Consider the following 14,550-nt stretch of genomic DNA (forward strand, 5'->3'; position numbering starts at 1 on the left):
GCATCTGTCTGCTGCCAGCTTTTCTGTGTGAAACATATCAGCCATATTTTATGCAAAATCTTTGAACACCAATTATTTTTGTTGGGCATAATAGACATGCAGATAGTGCTATCCAATAATCATCAATATGTTTGTAACAGGTGGCACATTGGCTACACCAAAGAGCATTGTTAGAAAACTTTATGTTTTCTGGTATAATGTATACCAGAAGATTTTGTACTCCAAGATTATAACTGGGTCAAGTGAAATATTTTGTACTCCATCATGATGCAACAAAAGTTTTTGGAAAAACTCATTGCATTTTCCTGTCTCAGGGCAGACCTAAACCAGAAGGTCTGTGGATTAGCACAGCTCTCACTTCCTATGCCCTATGCAGACCAACTCAAACTTGAACATGACTTAACCTGCCATTGATGACAAACCATGTTAATTGCCAAGTATGCAATTAATGGTCATAGAAAACCACACAACCAAGTACTTACCACAGACATCTGCCTACTCACGCACCACCACTGTGTAATGGCAATGCAAATAAGAGAATCACTTGCAATTCAGCATCAGAAACGTCTGAACTATTAATGCTTTGCCTGCCTCCCAGCTCAGGTTGGAGGTTCAGCATATCAAAGCTCTCCAGTTGGTTTTAATGATGTGCCTCCTTGTGACTGATTTGTCAGGAGCATAAATATTCTGCTCATGCTCATGCCTTGCTGCATGCTTTGTAAACATTTGGAGGGAAGCTGTATAGAGGAGGGATCCCAATTATGATAAAGGACTTATTAGTTCTCATCCAGAACCACCCTGTGGTTGGATATTTTGCCACTTCCTGGTACCTGGAGTACAAAATTGTAATGGTAGCTGTGGATTCAAATTATGTTAAATTGGTCACTTAAGGGTGGAAATTAAAGCTGGTAACTCAGGCTTTACAAAAATATACTTTTAAGTAAAAAAGAAATCTTGCTATAGTCAAAAAGCTGTTCGGAGACAGCTGTCTCACTCCGGCAAAAACACCAAGACACCAGAGCAACATGAACCCATATCTTTGGCCCAGCAAATTAAGTAGAAGGGCTTAGTAGGACGAAAACATCAATGAATTTAAACATAAATTATCATATTTTGCAATGGTATGAGTTAAGGCACATCAAAATCCATAAATGCATTGTATTATCTGCTGGAGTCAGCGGAGTGACTGACTTCGATCACTTTTGGCCGGCCTGCACGGGTCTGTCAGGCATTGCACTTTGCTGGCTGGGTAAATCGGTTGAGAGTGTTGCTTGTCTCTGTTATTCGGCTGGAACGTGCGAGCCTCATGTGCCATCCGGGGCATGAATGTTTAGGCGTTTGTGGTGGTGCATAAGAAGGTGGCAGTCTGTGGCACGTTCATTTGCTTTTTTTTGTGTACCATTTTTCTCTGGCTGTGCGCATCATGGCCGCCGTTCATGTTGGAGGGTATGTAAGCCTGGTGCGTAGCCGCCCTCCATTTTGGATAGTGTACAAGCCCGATATGTAACCACCCACCGTTTTGGAGGGTGCATGTGCACAGCCTTTCATAAATTGGAAACCCATATATATATATATATATATATATATATATATATATATATATATATATATATATATATATGCACCTATATTTCATAGTAGAGAGTCTGAGACCGTTTTGTTTCAGTATGCAATGTGTAATACTGATGTTCCTTTCATTAAAAGTGCTTTGAGGTGAATTGCTGTACATGAAAAGTGGCACTCTTGTTGAGTACCACCCATTGTATTACTATCTCTCAAAAATAACCTGAATAAAAATGGAATGACCCATGGCACTGATATATTTGTGTACTCACCTATAGAACATTTGTACTCCACTACCAGGAAATTTTTTGGAATTTCCAACACTGCCAAAAAGATTATTGTATGCCTTTGAATGCATCCTGTCTGTACTGTATCTGTTTGTGTATCCAAATTCCTTGTCCCAGAAGGTAGGTTCAGGCCAGCAATCAAATAAGAGATGGATCAGTGTATCTATTCCATCACAGTCATGATGCATTTGACCATACACTATCCACCATAAATTGAGAATATGTTTGTAGCAATATAATTATATGAAATTGGAATTGGAGATTGGAGTTTAGTTGACCCTGTCTAAGTGAAAGGGGCATGTAAATTTTCTGGACTCTCCAACAGTGTCCAACCATGTGTGGTACTCTGGTGTATTATGCTGGTTGTGCCCAAATGTTTGCTTACATGCTTACATATACTCAGATACACTTAGCCATCATTCACCTCTCCATCTTTTAAAATCCTTTTCCTGTGCCGGAACATTGTCATTGTTTTAACACATTTCCCCAACTAACTTGTTTACCCTAGGTGTGGAATACCTTATTTCAGGTTTGCTGAAATTAGGTGCTGTGCTGTGATCACCAACCATGTCACACACATATTTTATTCTGTGTTTGTACATGCTTTCTCCAAATATAAATTTATCATTGCATTTGGTGAAAGATTTACTTGCAGCAATTTTCTGCTTATCAGATATTAAGTGTTGGGGAAGTCCCCATTGCTCACAGATATATTTCAACAAGTCCACACAGGCACAAATAACAGGTGCAGTTGATGCACCCTTACAACTAAATAGTTAACTAACAGGTCCATAGAGGAGTCTGAAAGTCAATCCTTTTTAGATCAGTCTCATTTAACTTAGGCTTCAATAAAACACCATTGGCCCACCACCTGGCTGATCTGGCCCACTGGCCCACCACCTGGCTGGTGTGCTCCATTGGCTCACAGCCTGCTGGACTGTTCCGTTGTCTCACCACCTGGCTGGTCTGGTCCATTGGCTTGACACCTGGCTGGTCTGTTCCATTGTATCATTACCTGACTGGTCTGGTACACTGTTTCACTACCTGGCTGGTGTGGTCCATTGTCTCACCACCTGGCTGGTCTGGTTCATTGTCTCACCACCTGCCTGGTCTGGTCCACTGCATCACTGCTGCTGAGCTGTCCATTGCTTGTAGGCCTTGTCTCCAAGAAAGGAAGGCAGCATGACATCACATTTGCTGATGAGGGTGCTCAGGACGATCACAGAAATGGGGAGTCAGTGACCACATCTGGAAACTAGCAGAGGTGCCTGCTGCCCTGTTTACCTTCTAGTCGGTCCTGTCAATAGAAAACTTTTGATCACAGCAGATCCTGGTTTTCCTTGCAGATTGATGTTCCAGAAAGTTGAATAGCTCGCTGCCAATGCTGAGTCCCCATTGCCTTCATCACATCTGTGAGGAGTTGCCAGATCCTGCAGGTATATGACAGGTAGTGAATATCTCCATGGATGGCCTTTGTGGTGGGGAACTCAGAGACATGCAGCTTCAAGGTTGTTCCGTGAACTTCCTGGAACCTGCAGTGATTTGTTACTGTAGTTGTTTGTCAAACCCAGAAGAAGGTCTTCTGGTGAGCTCTTTTAGGTTTGTTTCTTGCAATGGCGATGTATTCCTCCTCAGCTGGTAATTCTGTGCTTTCCACCCAGCCATAGTACCTCTCGGCAATGACGCAGACGATACCTGTGGGCATGTGGAAGCAGGCAGTGACCTTCCTCGGTAGCTGTCCAGCACGGAAGACTTTGCAGACCGCGGGTCGTCGGTTTGGTTCTTTAGACACGGCCTGAAATGGCGGGAGTAAGTAAGCTGTGATGTCGAAAGCAGGTGCCACCAGGAATTACGCCAGACAAGAGACTTATCGTGTTGACGAGCTAGCTGGCTTGCCGCAAAGGCTGGCTAGCCCGCTGGCAGGAGCACGGATACCATGTAGATATAAATTCATGATACTAGAATGTTGGCTCTGACGGTTTCGGCACACGCAGCACTTCGTTAGTCGCTAATGTGCTGTCCTTTGACCATGAATCCTGACATCTGACCGTCCGCCCGGTTTGCCAAGCCAGAGGCGCCTAGATGTGGTGTCGAGGATCGATACTTATTGGCCCGTTTTAGCGAGGAGAGGAGTAACCGGCAGTGAACCCCGAGCCGGAATGCGATAGTATGAAGAAATACCGGCATCTCCGCCACCCAATGACCGAATTTTATCACATCGCTGGTATTGGATTACCCTTTGTTGGGACTTAATCAATCACCTGATGTGGCACAGTAGACGGCATACGGTGATACTTAAAACAAAATTGATTGTGCCATATTCATAATTAGGGTGCTTTGGGACTAAATCAGTTCATATGCATCTTTCTGAGTAGGAATCTTGTTTATTCGAACCAAAAAGAAGCATACCGAAATAAAGACCATGGCACGTCAAATTAGTATTCGTTGCCCAGGCCGTGACCACTGCCTTTGACCGTCACCAACCTAGTTTGTTTTTTATTTTGATATGAGAAAGGCCACTATAGATTTGTTTTGGCACTCCTAGATCGGACCTAACTGATTACTGGTCCCCTGAACCAGCCGCGAGGGTCCGGGAAACATGCAAGTCCTTGCCCAGTCAGACTTGCGCTAGCTAGTCAAGGTTTTATTTGTCGTCTTCTTCTGCTGCGCTGTTGTCTTTGGCTCTGTGTCCCTGAATGTGGTGGCATTGATATTGTGTCTGACCACGTGTGCGGGCAGGCAAGCCTGTGGTGAGTGCAGATGCGCTTGTGTTGTAGGAGCGCGTCTCGTATACGCTTGGGGTAGAAAACGAAATGTCTCCGTGTGTTTATTTCACTACTTCTGTGACGATATTATTGTAGTTCGGGCTCCTGTTAAGAGAGTTGCGCAGTCTCTGGTGACTAGCATCTTTATTTTACGAGCTCCTCAACGGTGTTCACTCTGTTTGGCTGGCCCCTCGACGGTGTTCACTTGTTTATGACCATGGGTATTGTATGAGATGTATCATGTTGACTGAACACGTTGTGAACACGAACACTGACTCACTTTGCTGACCTTACCTCACCCTCTGACCTGCTGTGCCGACTATGCCTCACCCCCTGACCCGCTGTGGCGACCTTGCCTCACCTTCTGACCCGCTGTACCGACCTTGCCTCACCCTCTGACCCGCTGTACCGACCTTGCCTCGCCCTCTGACCCGCTGTGCCAACCTTGCCTCACCCTCTGACCCGCTGTACCGACCTTGCCTCACCCTCTGGCCCGCTGTACCGACCTTGCCTCGCCCTATGACCCGCTGTGCTGACATTTCCCCGCTCTCCGACCACCGCCGTTGACCACGCCTGCTGTCCAGAGAGATGGCGACCGGCGTAGAAGCCATCTCGGAGGGGGACGACTGGTCCGGCGACGAATTGGAGGAGGGCGAGATCCCGGACGGAGACTGGCACGTGCTAGACCAGGTGGGCCAGCCTGGCGGTGGCCGGGCGCGCTCGCCGGCCGCGGCGTCCGCCCGCAGGACACGCGCCACGGGCCGGCCGTCGCACGACAAGGCGCCCCGCCGCCACCGACACAGGAGGTCCTCCCACTCAGGTGAGTGGCCGCCCGGCTGCGGAGCTGTGGTATGCCAGCCGGGAGGGTGGGAGTCCGTCCCACGAGGTAGTTAGCGGCAGACATGGCTCGAGACTGGGAGAGATGCACCTGTCACTCAACCTCGCATTCGCCAAAGCAACTGGTAAATTTGGCCTTGTATAATACGCACTGGCCGTGCTGTATGGCCTATATGTCTATCTATCTGTCTGTCTACGTATATATACATATATGTAATATATATATATATATATATATATATGGCCTATTGATATGTACCGACGTCAGCGCGGTGGGCTGGCCGTAGTCGGGTCAGCCGTTCCTGATCGGATCTGACCCGGCATGAGCCCAGCAGAATGACCGATATTCACTTGTGAGAAGTGACGTCCCGCACTGTCGTGGTCGCCGGGCCGGTGTGTGACGCTGTGCCCGCTGGCCGGCGCTGCAGGCAAAGACAACTCGAGCGACTCTGGCTCGGAGGGCGGCCGCCACTGCCGGCGCAGCCAGCGGCGCCACCCGTCGTCCCGGCACGACCACGGCCGCGCGCGCCGCTCGCCGCACCGGCCCGGCCGGCGCCGCCGCTCACCGCCACCTCCGGCCCCGCTGAAGCGGCGTCCATCTCCGCCGGCGTCTGCGCCGCCGCCGCTACCGCTGCCGCCGGTGCCGCCGCCGCCGCCGTCGTCACGGCCGCCACCGCCGCCTCGCCCGCCGGTCGCGCCTGCCGCGCCGCCCAGTCCGCCGCCGCAGAGTCTGGGGGACCTGTGCTTGCGCGCCAAGCTGGCCAAGCTGGGGGCGGGACCGGAACCCGTGGCGGCGCACGAATCGCCGCGGCCGCACGACGAGCCCGAGATCATAGAGATCGCGCCACCGAAGAAGGCGTCGCCGCCGCTCATCGTGCTGGACGGGGACGAAGAGCTGCCGCCGGCCGAGGGGACGGCAGAGCGGCCGCCGCCGGCGGAGGGAGCGGCAGAGCGGCCGCCGCCGGCCAGCGGGGAGGAGCGCCCGCTGGACGGGCGGCCGGTGGGAGCCGCAGAGGCCGTTCCGGACCGAGAGCCGGCGGCGCGTGTGACCGACGGCGACGAGCCGGCCGCGCCGCCCGCAGCGGCCGGCGGGCGCGCTCAGCAGGCGACGGCCGACACCGAGGACGTCGCGATGGAGGAGGACGGCGAAGAGGAAGACGGGCCGGACGAGACGGAGCTGGAGCTGCGGCTGCTGGCGCTGCGCAGCGTCTTCGATCGGGTTCGCGAGGAGGAGGAGGAAGCGGAAGCAGCAGCCGCTGGAAGTGATGAAGATAAGGAGGGAGCCGCGGCAGAGGCGCCCGCGTCGAAGGGGGCCGTACAGAGCGGAACGATTGTTGAAGCCAGGGGCGGCTTGCCTCCGAAGGAGGTCGTTTTGCCCCGCGCCAGGACTGGTGCCGTTTCGTCCGGAGAAAAGGTGCCCAAAAGGAGAAGGGATAGTACCTCCAAGGAGAAACCACCTCCAGGGAACGCTGTCACCAAGAAGGCGAGCCGGGAAGCACGCTTACGGAGGAAGGACAGCAGACTGCGTAGGGTCTCAGGTAGTATGTTGAACGAAATGGAAAGACAATTATCAAAAAGAGATGACTTTAATAGGGCCATGTTTGAAAGTGATCCCTTGAAGTATTTTGTTGGGGCTCACCAGAAACAAGCTGTCTCCTCTATGTCTGAAGTATTCACCAAAAGCTCATACGCCGAACAGTTCGAGGCCTTCATGGAGGCAGTGAGTGCGCCTCGCACGGGTCCCAAGCGCCGGAAGTGCAGCTTTCTGTCCGAGGTGGAGAAACAGCTCGTTCTGCAGCCTCCTCCCCCGCCGCCTCCACCGCCGCCTTCGCTGTCGTCGCTTGTAGTCCCCCTGCCTGTGCTGCTGACGTACCCTCCACCGCCGCCGCCGCCACCGCCGCCACCCCCGCCGCCAGTGACCCCGCCGCCGCCTCCACCGCCACCCCCGGAGATTGCACCGCCGCTGGCTTCCGCGGCCACGGCGGCGGCTGCTCTGTCAGTCACCGCCGCGGCAGCCGTCGACATCGGGTCAACAGAGGCCCCGGCGACCGAGGCGCGTGTCCGTCCCCGCCGGCGCTCGCGGCGCCGCTCGCGCACCCTGTCGGCGCCCGGTGACGAGGAGGAGGACGAGGACGTGCTGCGCGCGCAGCTGCTCATCTCCATGGCTGGTACGCAGGGGCGCGCGGCCCCCGCTGCCGCCACGGCGGCGGCGCCGGCCGCCCGGAGACCGGCCTCGGCGGCGTCCGCCCGCCAGAAGACCGGCGCCGCGGCCGCGCAGCCGGCCAAGCCGCGGTCTGCGGCGCCGGCGGCGCCTGGCCCTCGCAAGACCGCCGCCGCCGCCGCGCCGCAGGGAAGACGGCGTCCGGCGGCGGCGGTCGCTGCCGACCAGCCGGCCGCCAAGAGATTCATCATCAGCCTGCAGTCGGACTCTGACGACTCGGACGCGGCCGGCTCCGACTGCGAGCCGCCGACCGCCGGCGACTTCCAGGGCGAGTTAGACCGCTTCCTGCAGCAGGCGCGCGAGCGCACCAGCCGGCCGACAGACGCGGCGCCGACCGCGCCCAGCCGGCGCAGGCCGTCGGCCCGCCCGGCCGCGGCCAGCACGCCCAAGGTACGACCCGGATGGTGACGAGCGCGGCGAGCGCTGACCGGCGGCCCTGCTGAGGTGATGCGTGGCGCCACCTTCCCTGGAGGGCGGCGCCAGCGCGACTCTCTTGCGAAGGCGATCCAGCTTGTCCAGGATGTGCGTGGCGCCAGATGCTATGGTGCCTAGGGGAGGTTGCTAGCGGCTACGGATATCTTGTTCGAATGGTGAATGCACTGGTAGGGTGGCCAGCGTGGGTGTTTGGTTGCGGCTGATCAGGGATCAGTGGTGATCAGCGTTGTTTTATCGTGGTGTATTACGCATGAGCTATCTAGGACACGGGACGCTATAGGGGTTTATTTGGCGCATGGTCTGTTCTGCAGCCTGTGTTGGGGTCTGCCTATTCCTACTCGGCTCGTGTCGGTCTGGGGCCGGGTCAACCCTCTCGAGTGAACTCCCCGATGACTTTGTCCCGTTTCAGGACCTGGCGAAGCTCTTGCCGAAGCACCAGCTGGACGAGTACATATATCTGAAGGAGCTGATCCGCGAGAAGGAGCGACAGAAACTGGCTGAGAAGAAGGCGCGGCAGCCGGCCGGCGCGGCCGAGCCGGTGGTGGCCGGCGGCGGGCAGCGGCAGGGCGGGGTGGCGGCCGGACCGGATCCTCCGCGGCCCGGGCCAGCCCGGACCGAGACGGCACTGGCGGCGGCACAGGTCGGTCCGGTGACTGTGTGTACCGCGCCGGTGGCGCTCCAGGGCCGGTCGAGCCGTACTCAGGTACCAAATGAGCAGACCGTGATGCAGCATAAGCTCGTGGCGCAACCCGAGCGCGCTGCGGAACAGCCTAGCCAGGCTCAACCTAAGCCTGTTACAGCGCAATCTAGGCCAGTTATGGCGCAACCTAAGCCAGTTGTGGCGCAACCCAAGCCGGTTGTGGCGCAACCCAAGCGAGCTGTGGCGCAACCTAGGTCAAATGCGGCACAACCTATGCAGACTGCGGTTCATCCCAAGTCGACCATGGTACAACAAACTATGCAGACTGCTGTTCATCCTAAGTCAGCTGCGGTTCAAGCTAAGCCGACTGCGGTACAACCTGAGCAGGCCGCCTTTCAGCATGATCAGGCCGTGGTTGATCCTAAGCCGGCCGTGGTAAAAGTGAACGAGTCCTTGCTTCATCCTAAATCGGCCGTGGGGTTGCCGAGTCTCCCCGTTGTCGCGCCGGCGCAGGATGTGTCGCGGCTTGGACAGGCACCGGGGCAGCTCCATCCAGTCGGAGTCGAAGGCAAACCAGCCGTGGCACAGCCCGATACGGTCGTGACGCAGTCAAAAACTGACTGCCGCCACCTTTTGAATGGCCGGCCGGAGCAGATTGGTACTAAGAAGCCGTTTGGTGCCACTGAAGCGCCGAACAAGCCTTTGCCGAGGGGTTCTAGCCCCCTGGACTCAGCAAATGTGCTGTGCGTGGGTGAGCCTCGGTCGGGCCAGGGGCGTCCTGCGCCCGCAGTGACCGGGTCCGAGCGTCCCTCGGCCAAACCGAGACCGGTGGTCTTCCTACCTAGGTCGGTTATTATGCAGCCCCAGTCGGCTGTGCCGCGACCCAAATCGGCCCCCGCACAGCCTGAAGCGGGTGTGGTGCGGCCAGAAACGGTACCAGACCCGGTGCAGCCTACCCAGACCCCGGTACTGTCCGCACAGCCCCCGATTTTGTCTGCCCAGGCCGCGGTACCACCCGCCCAGACCCTGGTCCCGCCCGCCCAGACCTCGGTTTCGTCTGCCCAGGCCGCGGAACCGCCCGCCCAGACCCTGGTCCCGCCCGCCCAGACCTCGGTTTTGTCTGCCCAGACCGCAGTATCACCCGCGCGGGCCCCTGTGCCCCCTGTTCAGACCGCGGCGCCGCCCACCGAGACAGCGGCACAGTCCGCGCCGCCTGACCCGCCGCACAGAGTCCGTCCCGGGGGTCCTGCCGCCTTGCCGACGGCGCCGCCTCCCACCGCACAATTGAAGCCAGTCGAGGCCGGCGCGAGCTTAGCCGGCTCGGAGCGCGCGGTCGCCTCGCTCAGCGCCGCTGCTCCAGCCGCAGAGACACCTCAGTCAAACTGGGCGGGCCGGGAGCAGCAGCCGGCGCAGGAGGGCGACGCCCAGTCTGAGCATGCGCAGCCGGCGCCGACGGCCGCCGCCGGTCCGGACGGCAGACTGCCGCGACCCTGCGACGTGCCGCCCGACGGCACCGGCTTCCGCCCTCCGGCGCCGCCTGCACCGGAGGCCGCGCCACCTCTGGCCGTGGCTGACTGTCAGCGCCCGGGCGAAGGGGCGGCCGCGCCGGTGGCGGTGCCGGTCAGCTCGGGGACGGTGCCGCCCGTGTCGGGGCTGGCCGATGCCACGGAAGCGACCAGCTGCGTGGCGCCGGCCTCGGTTAGTCCCGCAGCAGACGCACCGCACCAAACCCACAAGAAGAGCATTTTCTACTTAAGCGACGACGAGGGCAGGAGTCCCGAGCCCTGGACGGCTCTTTTTGGTAAAGGAGCACGAAAGCCACTTAGTTTTGCCAGCAGCCCTTTTCGTTTTGAAGTGCTGAGAAAAACAGATGACACGGTCAGCGCGGAGACGGACTTCCGTCACTTTTTGAGTGGCTGCGTCAGAGGCATTGGCGCCAAGAACGTGTTTGGTGCCGTTGATACTTTGAGGGAACTTTCACTGAGTGAAGCTAGTCCCGTGGATCCAGCAAATATGTCGTGCGTGGAAAGTATGGATCACTCCGACGTCGCGAGTCATCTTGCCAGCAAGATACTGTCATCGGACAACAGCATGGACATCTCTGCAAAAGACATCATGATGGGAGCCGAAGATGACGCGATGTCTTCCGGTTGCGACGTCCGCGGCAGTGGTGCGGAACAGTCCGCCGTACAGGCTAGTACGCAGTCGGCGCCAGACACAGTGGAGCAGTCGGTTCAGGAGACCGCCTCAGAGCCCGTCCCAGACAGCGATGACGCGCTGGGGAGACGGTTCGACGTGACTGAGTGCTCCGTCGTGGCGCACAGGCTGGTCCTGGCGAGTGAAGACGCCAGCGGCCTGCGTTCGAAGTCGGCCGCTGCGCCAACAGCGGGCCAGAGCGCGCTGCCGTCCGGCGCTGTCGCCCCTCCCCGGCCAGGGACTGTCCCAGATGCCGCCTGCCTCCCTGGAGGGGCGGACTCACTGGATGGCACCGGCGTGGCTGAGGCGCGGCCCTCAGCTGCGGCCAAGGCCAGGGGCCGCTGGGCCGACCGTCGAGGCCTGTGACGCGATCGTGGCGGCGGAGGTCAGCAGCGAGGCCGCGGCAGAGGCGGCCGGCCGGCCGGCGCGGCCCCAGGCGAGGCCGCCGGCCGGCCGCTCCGGTCTCATGAGCGGCCTGCCGTCGCTCTGTATCACGCTCCAGCTGGACGGCAGGCACCAGGGCTGCTCAATCGAGTACGAGCCGGCCGGCGAGCAGCCACCGGCTGGCCGGGAGCAGTGTTCCATCACGGGTGAGCGCGAGACGACGCCGCCGATGCCGGCGGGGGCCGCGCGGCGCGAGACCGTGCTGTCGCCGGACGCCACCGACGACGACTTGGACAGGATGAAGCGGACGCTGATGACGCAGCAGCTACAGACGTCTGAGAAAAAGCTCCGCAGCGCCTGGTGAGTGTGGAAGCGCTTGCAACCCGACTGATAAATCAGAGCTTACGTAGCACCGGGCGTATGTTGAATTGATGCTGCATATTGCCAATTGCAGGCGCCGCTATGTACAGGATAAGTCCTCTGGACCGTCTCTGATAATTATCGGGGTGTGTTGCGATGAATCGTGCATGGTGTTCCTGATTAGGCCTTGCGTGGCTTCCCCTGCAATTGTCGGGTGCTAGGACATCCGCCAGTAAGTGTCCGTGTTTGGTATTACACCGCTGCCACATCGCGGCAATTTTCCGCGAAGTAACGGCGGCTGAGTGTCCTTATTCATGTCAACGAGTCGACAAGAACTCGTGCAGCGCACTAGCTTCGCATCACCATAAACTAACGACGATAAGATCACGTTCGGGTGATTGCATTTCCCCCACTGAGGGCCAGTTGCCTGTATTTGTGCCCGACCATTCCTGGAACACCCAATGCCGCGTCCAGTGAACTGAAGGTGCACCAACTACTCACCCCGTGGGGAGCGCACCGGGAATGCTAGTCATATGAAAGCAATCGTGTGACCAGGGAACACCAAACATGTCGGTGGTTAGGAGTGCGCCAAACACCGGAGCCTGGGGGACGCCAGAGAGGAATATTTCAGCGAAGAAGGAATGATAGTTCAACGACGGCGCTGCCATTCGACTGTTTCAACAGCGCCGATGCCGTATAGCTCAGTTCCCAGGCCTCCGACAGGGCGTCGATGCAGGAGGAGAGCCAGTTGTTGCTGGCGCTACAGTCGAAGTTGCGTGCGGAGCGCACCGGCGAGTCGGACTCGGCGGCTACTGTGGCGCGCCTGTGCCAGGAGCTGGCGGCAGCCGAGCGGCAGTTGGCCGAGCGTGGTGCCCTCTGTGAACGGCTCGTCAGCCAGCAGCAGCTGGTGAGGGGCCGGCTGCGGCCGGCGCGGCGCCAGCGTCGCCAGCTGGAGGCTGTCTGCGGACGAATGGGCCGAGCCCTGTACGGCGAGGAGTACCGGCTGCCGGTGGACGTGCTGCAGGAGTCGTCCGACGAAGAGCCGGAGCAGGGCCCAGCGCCGGCGGCGGGCGCCGTTCAGCCGGCCGCTGTCTGTCGTGAGGAGCGCGCAGAGACGACGGCCCGCGCCGCCAGCTACGCCGCCGGTCACGGCTGGAATGACGACGGCCCAGCCGTCGGTCTCGACTCGGCCGACCACGCTGCCGGCGGCCGCTGCGAGGACGGAGCCTGCTGGCTGTGCAGCGGCAGATGGGAAGCGGCCGGAGTCGGCAGCTGCGCCGCTCGCCGCCGTCAAGTCGACGCCGCAGCCGACACCCGCGGCCAACCGCCAGCCCAGCCGATGCCCGCGGTCAAGTCTGCGTCACACCCAGCGCACGTCATGCCGACGGTGCAGTCTGTGGTGGTGAAGCCGCCGGCGTCGCCGCGGCGGCCGGAGCGGCGGGCGCGGACGGCCGGCTGCGCCGCCGACGAGCCGGCGCCGCCGGCCGTCGCCGACGAGGCGGCCGAGGAGGTGTCGCGCCTCTGGGCGCGACGCAGCTCGGCCCGCTTCAGGGAGCCGCTGTCGGGCCGCGCGCCGGCCGAGTCGCCGCCGCCGCCGGCGCAGACGGTGCCGGCCCGCCGAGGTCAGCGCCGTGCGCTGGCCGGCCGTGCTCGGCCAGTTCAGCGCGCTGCTGCGCGAGACGCGCGCCGACAGCGTGACGCCACTGCCGGCCGTCCGCTACCGGCCCTACCAGTCGCCCCTGGAGGGATGGCAGCCGCTCGGGTGAGCCTGGCGGCGCTGCGCGCGCCCTTAGTGGTTATGACTCGCGGGCCAGCTTTTGACGCGCACTGTTGCTTGTGAACCGCCTGGTTCTAAGGGAGAAGTGAAAATATTTGTTTTTGTAATGAACTGGATATACTGGAGTATCATTGTTCTAATTTTGTTGATGTTCTTTGCATCGGCAGTGCGTGATCTGTGTGTGTCTGCTCAAATGCCTGAGTTCTTCTGTCGGCATCGACGATAGGATTGAATCACCTTCAGCACGGATGGACAGTTCATATTGCCTTGACACACTTTGTTGGCACTTTGCGGGGTTTCGCTCACTAGCCGGGTTGTCGTGCCCTGACCGTGTCAATGGTGCGTTCATGGCTTGACGCGGCCGCTGGCACCGACCGGACGGGCGTCCGCTGTTGCTGGTCACGCCGTGTGGGACCTGTGCCGCCACCTCTCCGTCTCCCTGCTGACGCCGGCGGTCCCGTCTGTGCCCGGCCCTCAGGCAACTGAACCCGCACCAGGTGCTCTGCAAGTACGACCTGCTGGGCCGCTGCAACGCCCGCTCGTGCGCGTTCCAGCACGTGGGCGGCAAGCGGGCGGGCTCGCGGCCGCCGGCCGAGCCCCGCCACCACCACCAGCCGGCCGGGTACTCAGACAGCGCCGCGCCCGGCCCGGCCCGGCCCAGCCCGGCCGCAGCGGTCGCAACGGTCGCCCGGGGCCGGACGGGGCGGGGAGGCGGCCCTGGGCAGCGGGCGACATCTAGACACCATAGGGAGCGAACAGTCTTTGGTTCAGTGCTTAGGCTGTTCAGGAATTGCATAGTGGAGGTCGGTTGGTTAGAATCCTCAAAGTGGAAACGATAATTGTTTCGCGGATGGGCGTTTCATGAGGGAGCTCGCGACTATCTCGGTTAGTCCACGGCCGTTCGGGGGAGGCACCTCTCGCCGACGACCCTCGCACTAATCAGCCGGGGCTCGGTAATCCCGGTCTGACCCGGCCCGTGCAGGGTCGTGTCGGCGGGGCTGCTGTGACGGCGCCGCCGCCGGCCGACCAGATCGCGCTCTGTGCTGTTGCAGCGGCTCGGCGGCGCGCGCTCGGCCGTCCACCGG

At 59.3% G+C, this 14,550-nt stretch overlaps 2 protein-coding genes across 2 annotated transcripts; both read left to right on the plus strand.

Moving 5' to 3' along the window:
- Nucleotides 1–7,825: 7,825 nt before the first annotated feature.
- LOC119108132 (nascent polypeptide-associated complex subunit alpha, muscle-specific form) lies at nucleotides 7,826–11,310 on the plus strand. The gene is made up of 2 exons (XM_037231710.1): nucleotides 7,826–8,063; nucleotides 8,518–11,310. The coding sequence occupies exon 2, from the start codon at nucleotides 8,833–8,835 to the stop codon at nucleotides 11,308–11,310; it is 2,478 nt and encodes an 825-aa protein (XP_037087605.1). The 5' UTR covers nucleotides 7,826–8,063; nucleotides 8,518–8,832.
- Nucleotides 11,311–11,398: 88 nt separating this feature from the next.
- Nucleotides 11,399–13,094, plus strand: LOC119108133 (uncharacterized). Its single transcript, XM_037231711.1, has 3 exons — nucleotides 11,399–11,688; nucleotides 12,412–12,862; nucleotides 13,059–13,094. Exons 1-3 carry the CDS (start codon nucleotides 11,411–11,413, stop codon nucleotides 13,092–13,094), a joined length of 765 nt encoding a protein of 254 aa, XP_037087606.1. The 5' UTR covers nucleotides 11,399–11,410.
- The last annotated feature ends 1,456 nt before the right edge of the window (nucleotides 13,095–14,550 follow it).

Source organism: Pollicipes pollicipes, unplaced genomic scaffold (genome assembly GCF_011947565.3).
Source record: "Pollicipes pollicipes isolate AB1234 unplaced genomic scaffold, Ppol_2.1 Scaffold_6686;HRSCAF=7923_pilon_pilon_pilon, whole genome shotgun sequence".
NCBI lineage: Eukaryota > Metazoa > Arthropoda > Thecostraca > Pollicipedomorpha > Pollicipedidae > Pollicipes > Pollicipes pollicipes.

What these genes read in the sequence shown, in the direction of transcription:
- LOC119108132 (XM_037231710.1), top strand. Translation starts at nt 8,833, where the DNA reads ATGCAGCATAAGCTCGTGGCGCAACCCGAGCGCGCTGCGGAACAGCCT.
- LOC119108133 (XM_037231711.1), top strand. Translation starts at nt 11,411, where the DNA reads ATGAGCGGCCTGCCGTCGCTCTGTATCACGCTCCAGCTGGACGGCAGG. An exon ending in AAAAAGCTCCGCAGCGCCTG is followed by an intron (nt 11,689 to 12,411) that starts GTGAGTGTGGAA and finishes GGCCTCCGACAG; the next exon opens with GGCGTCGATGCAGGAGGAGA. An exon ending in GGAATGACGACGGCCCAGCC is followed by an intron (nt 12,863 to 13,058) that starts GTCGGTCTCGAC and finishes CGTCACACCCAG; the next exon opens with CGCACGTCATGCCGACGGTG.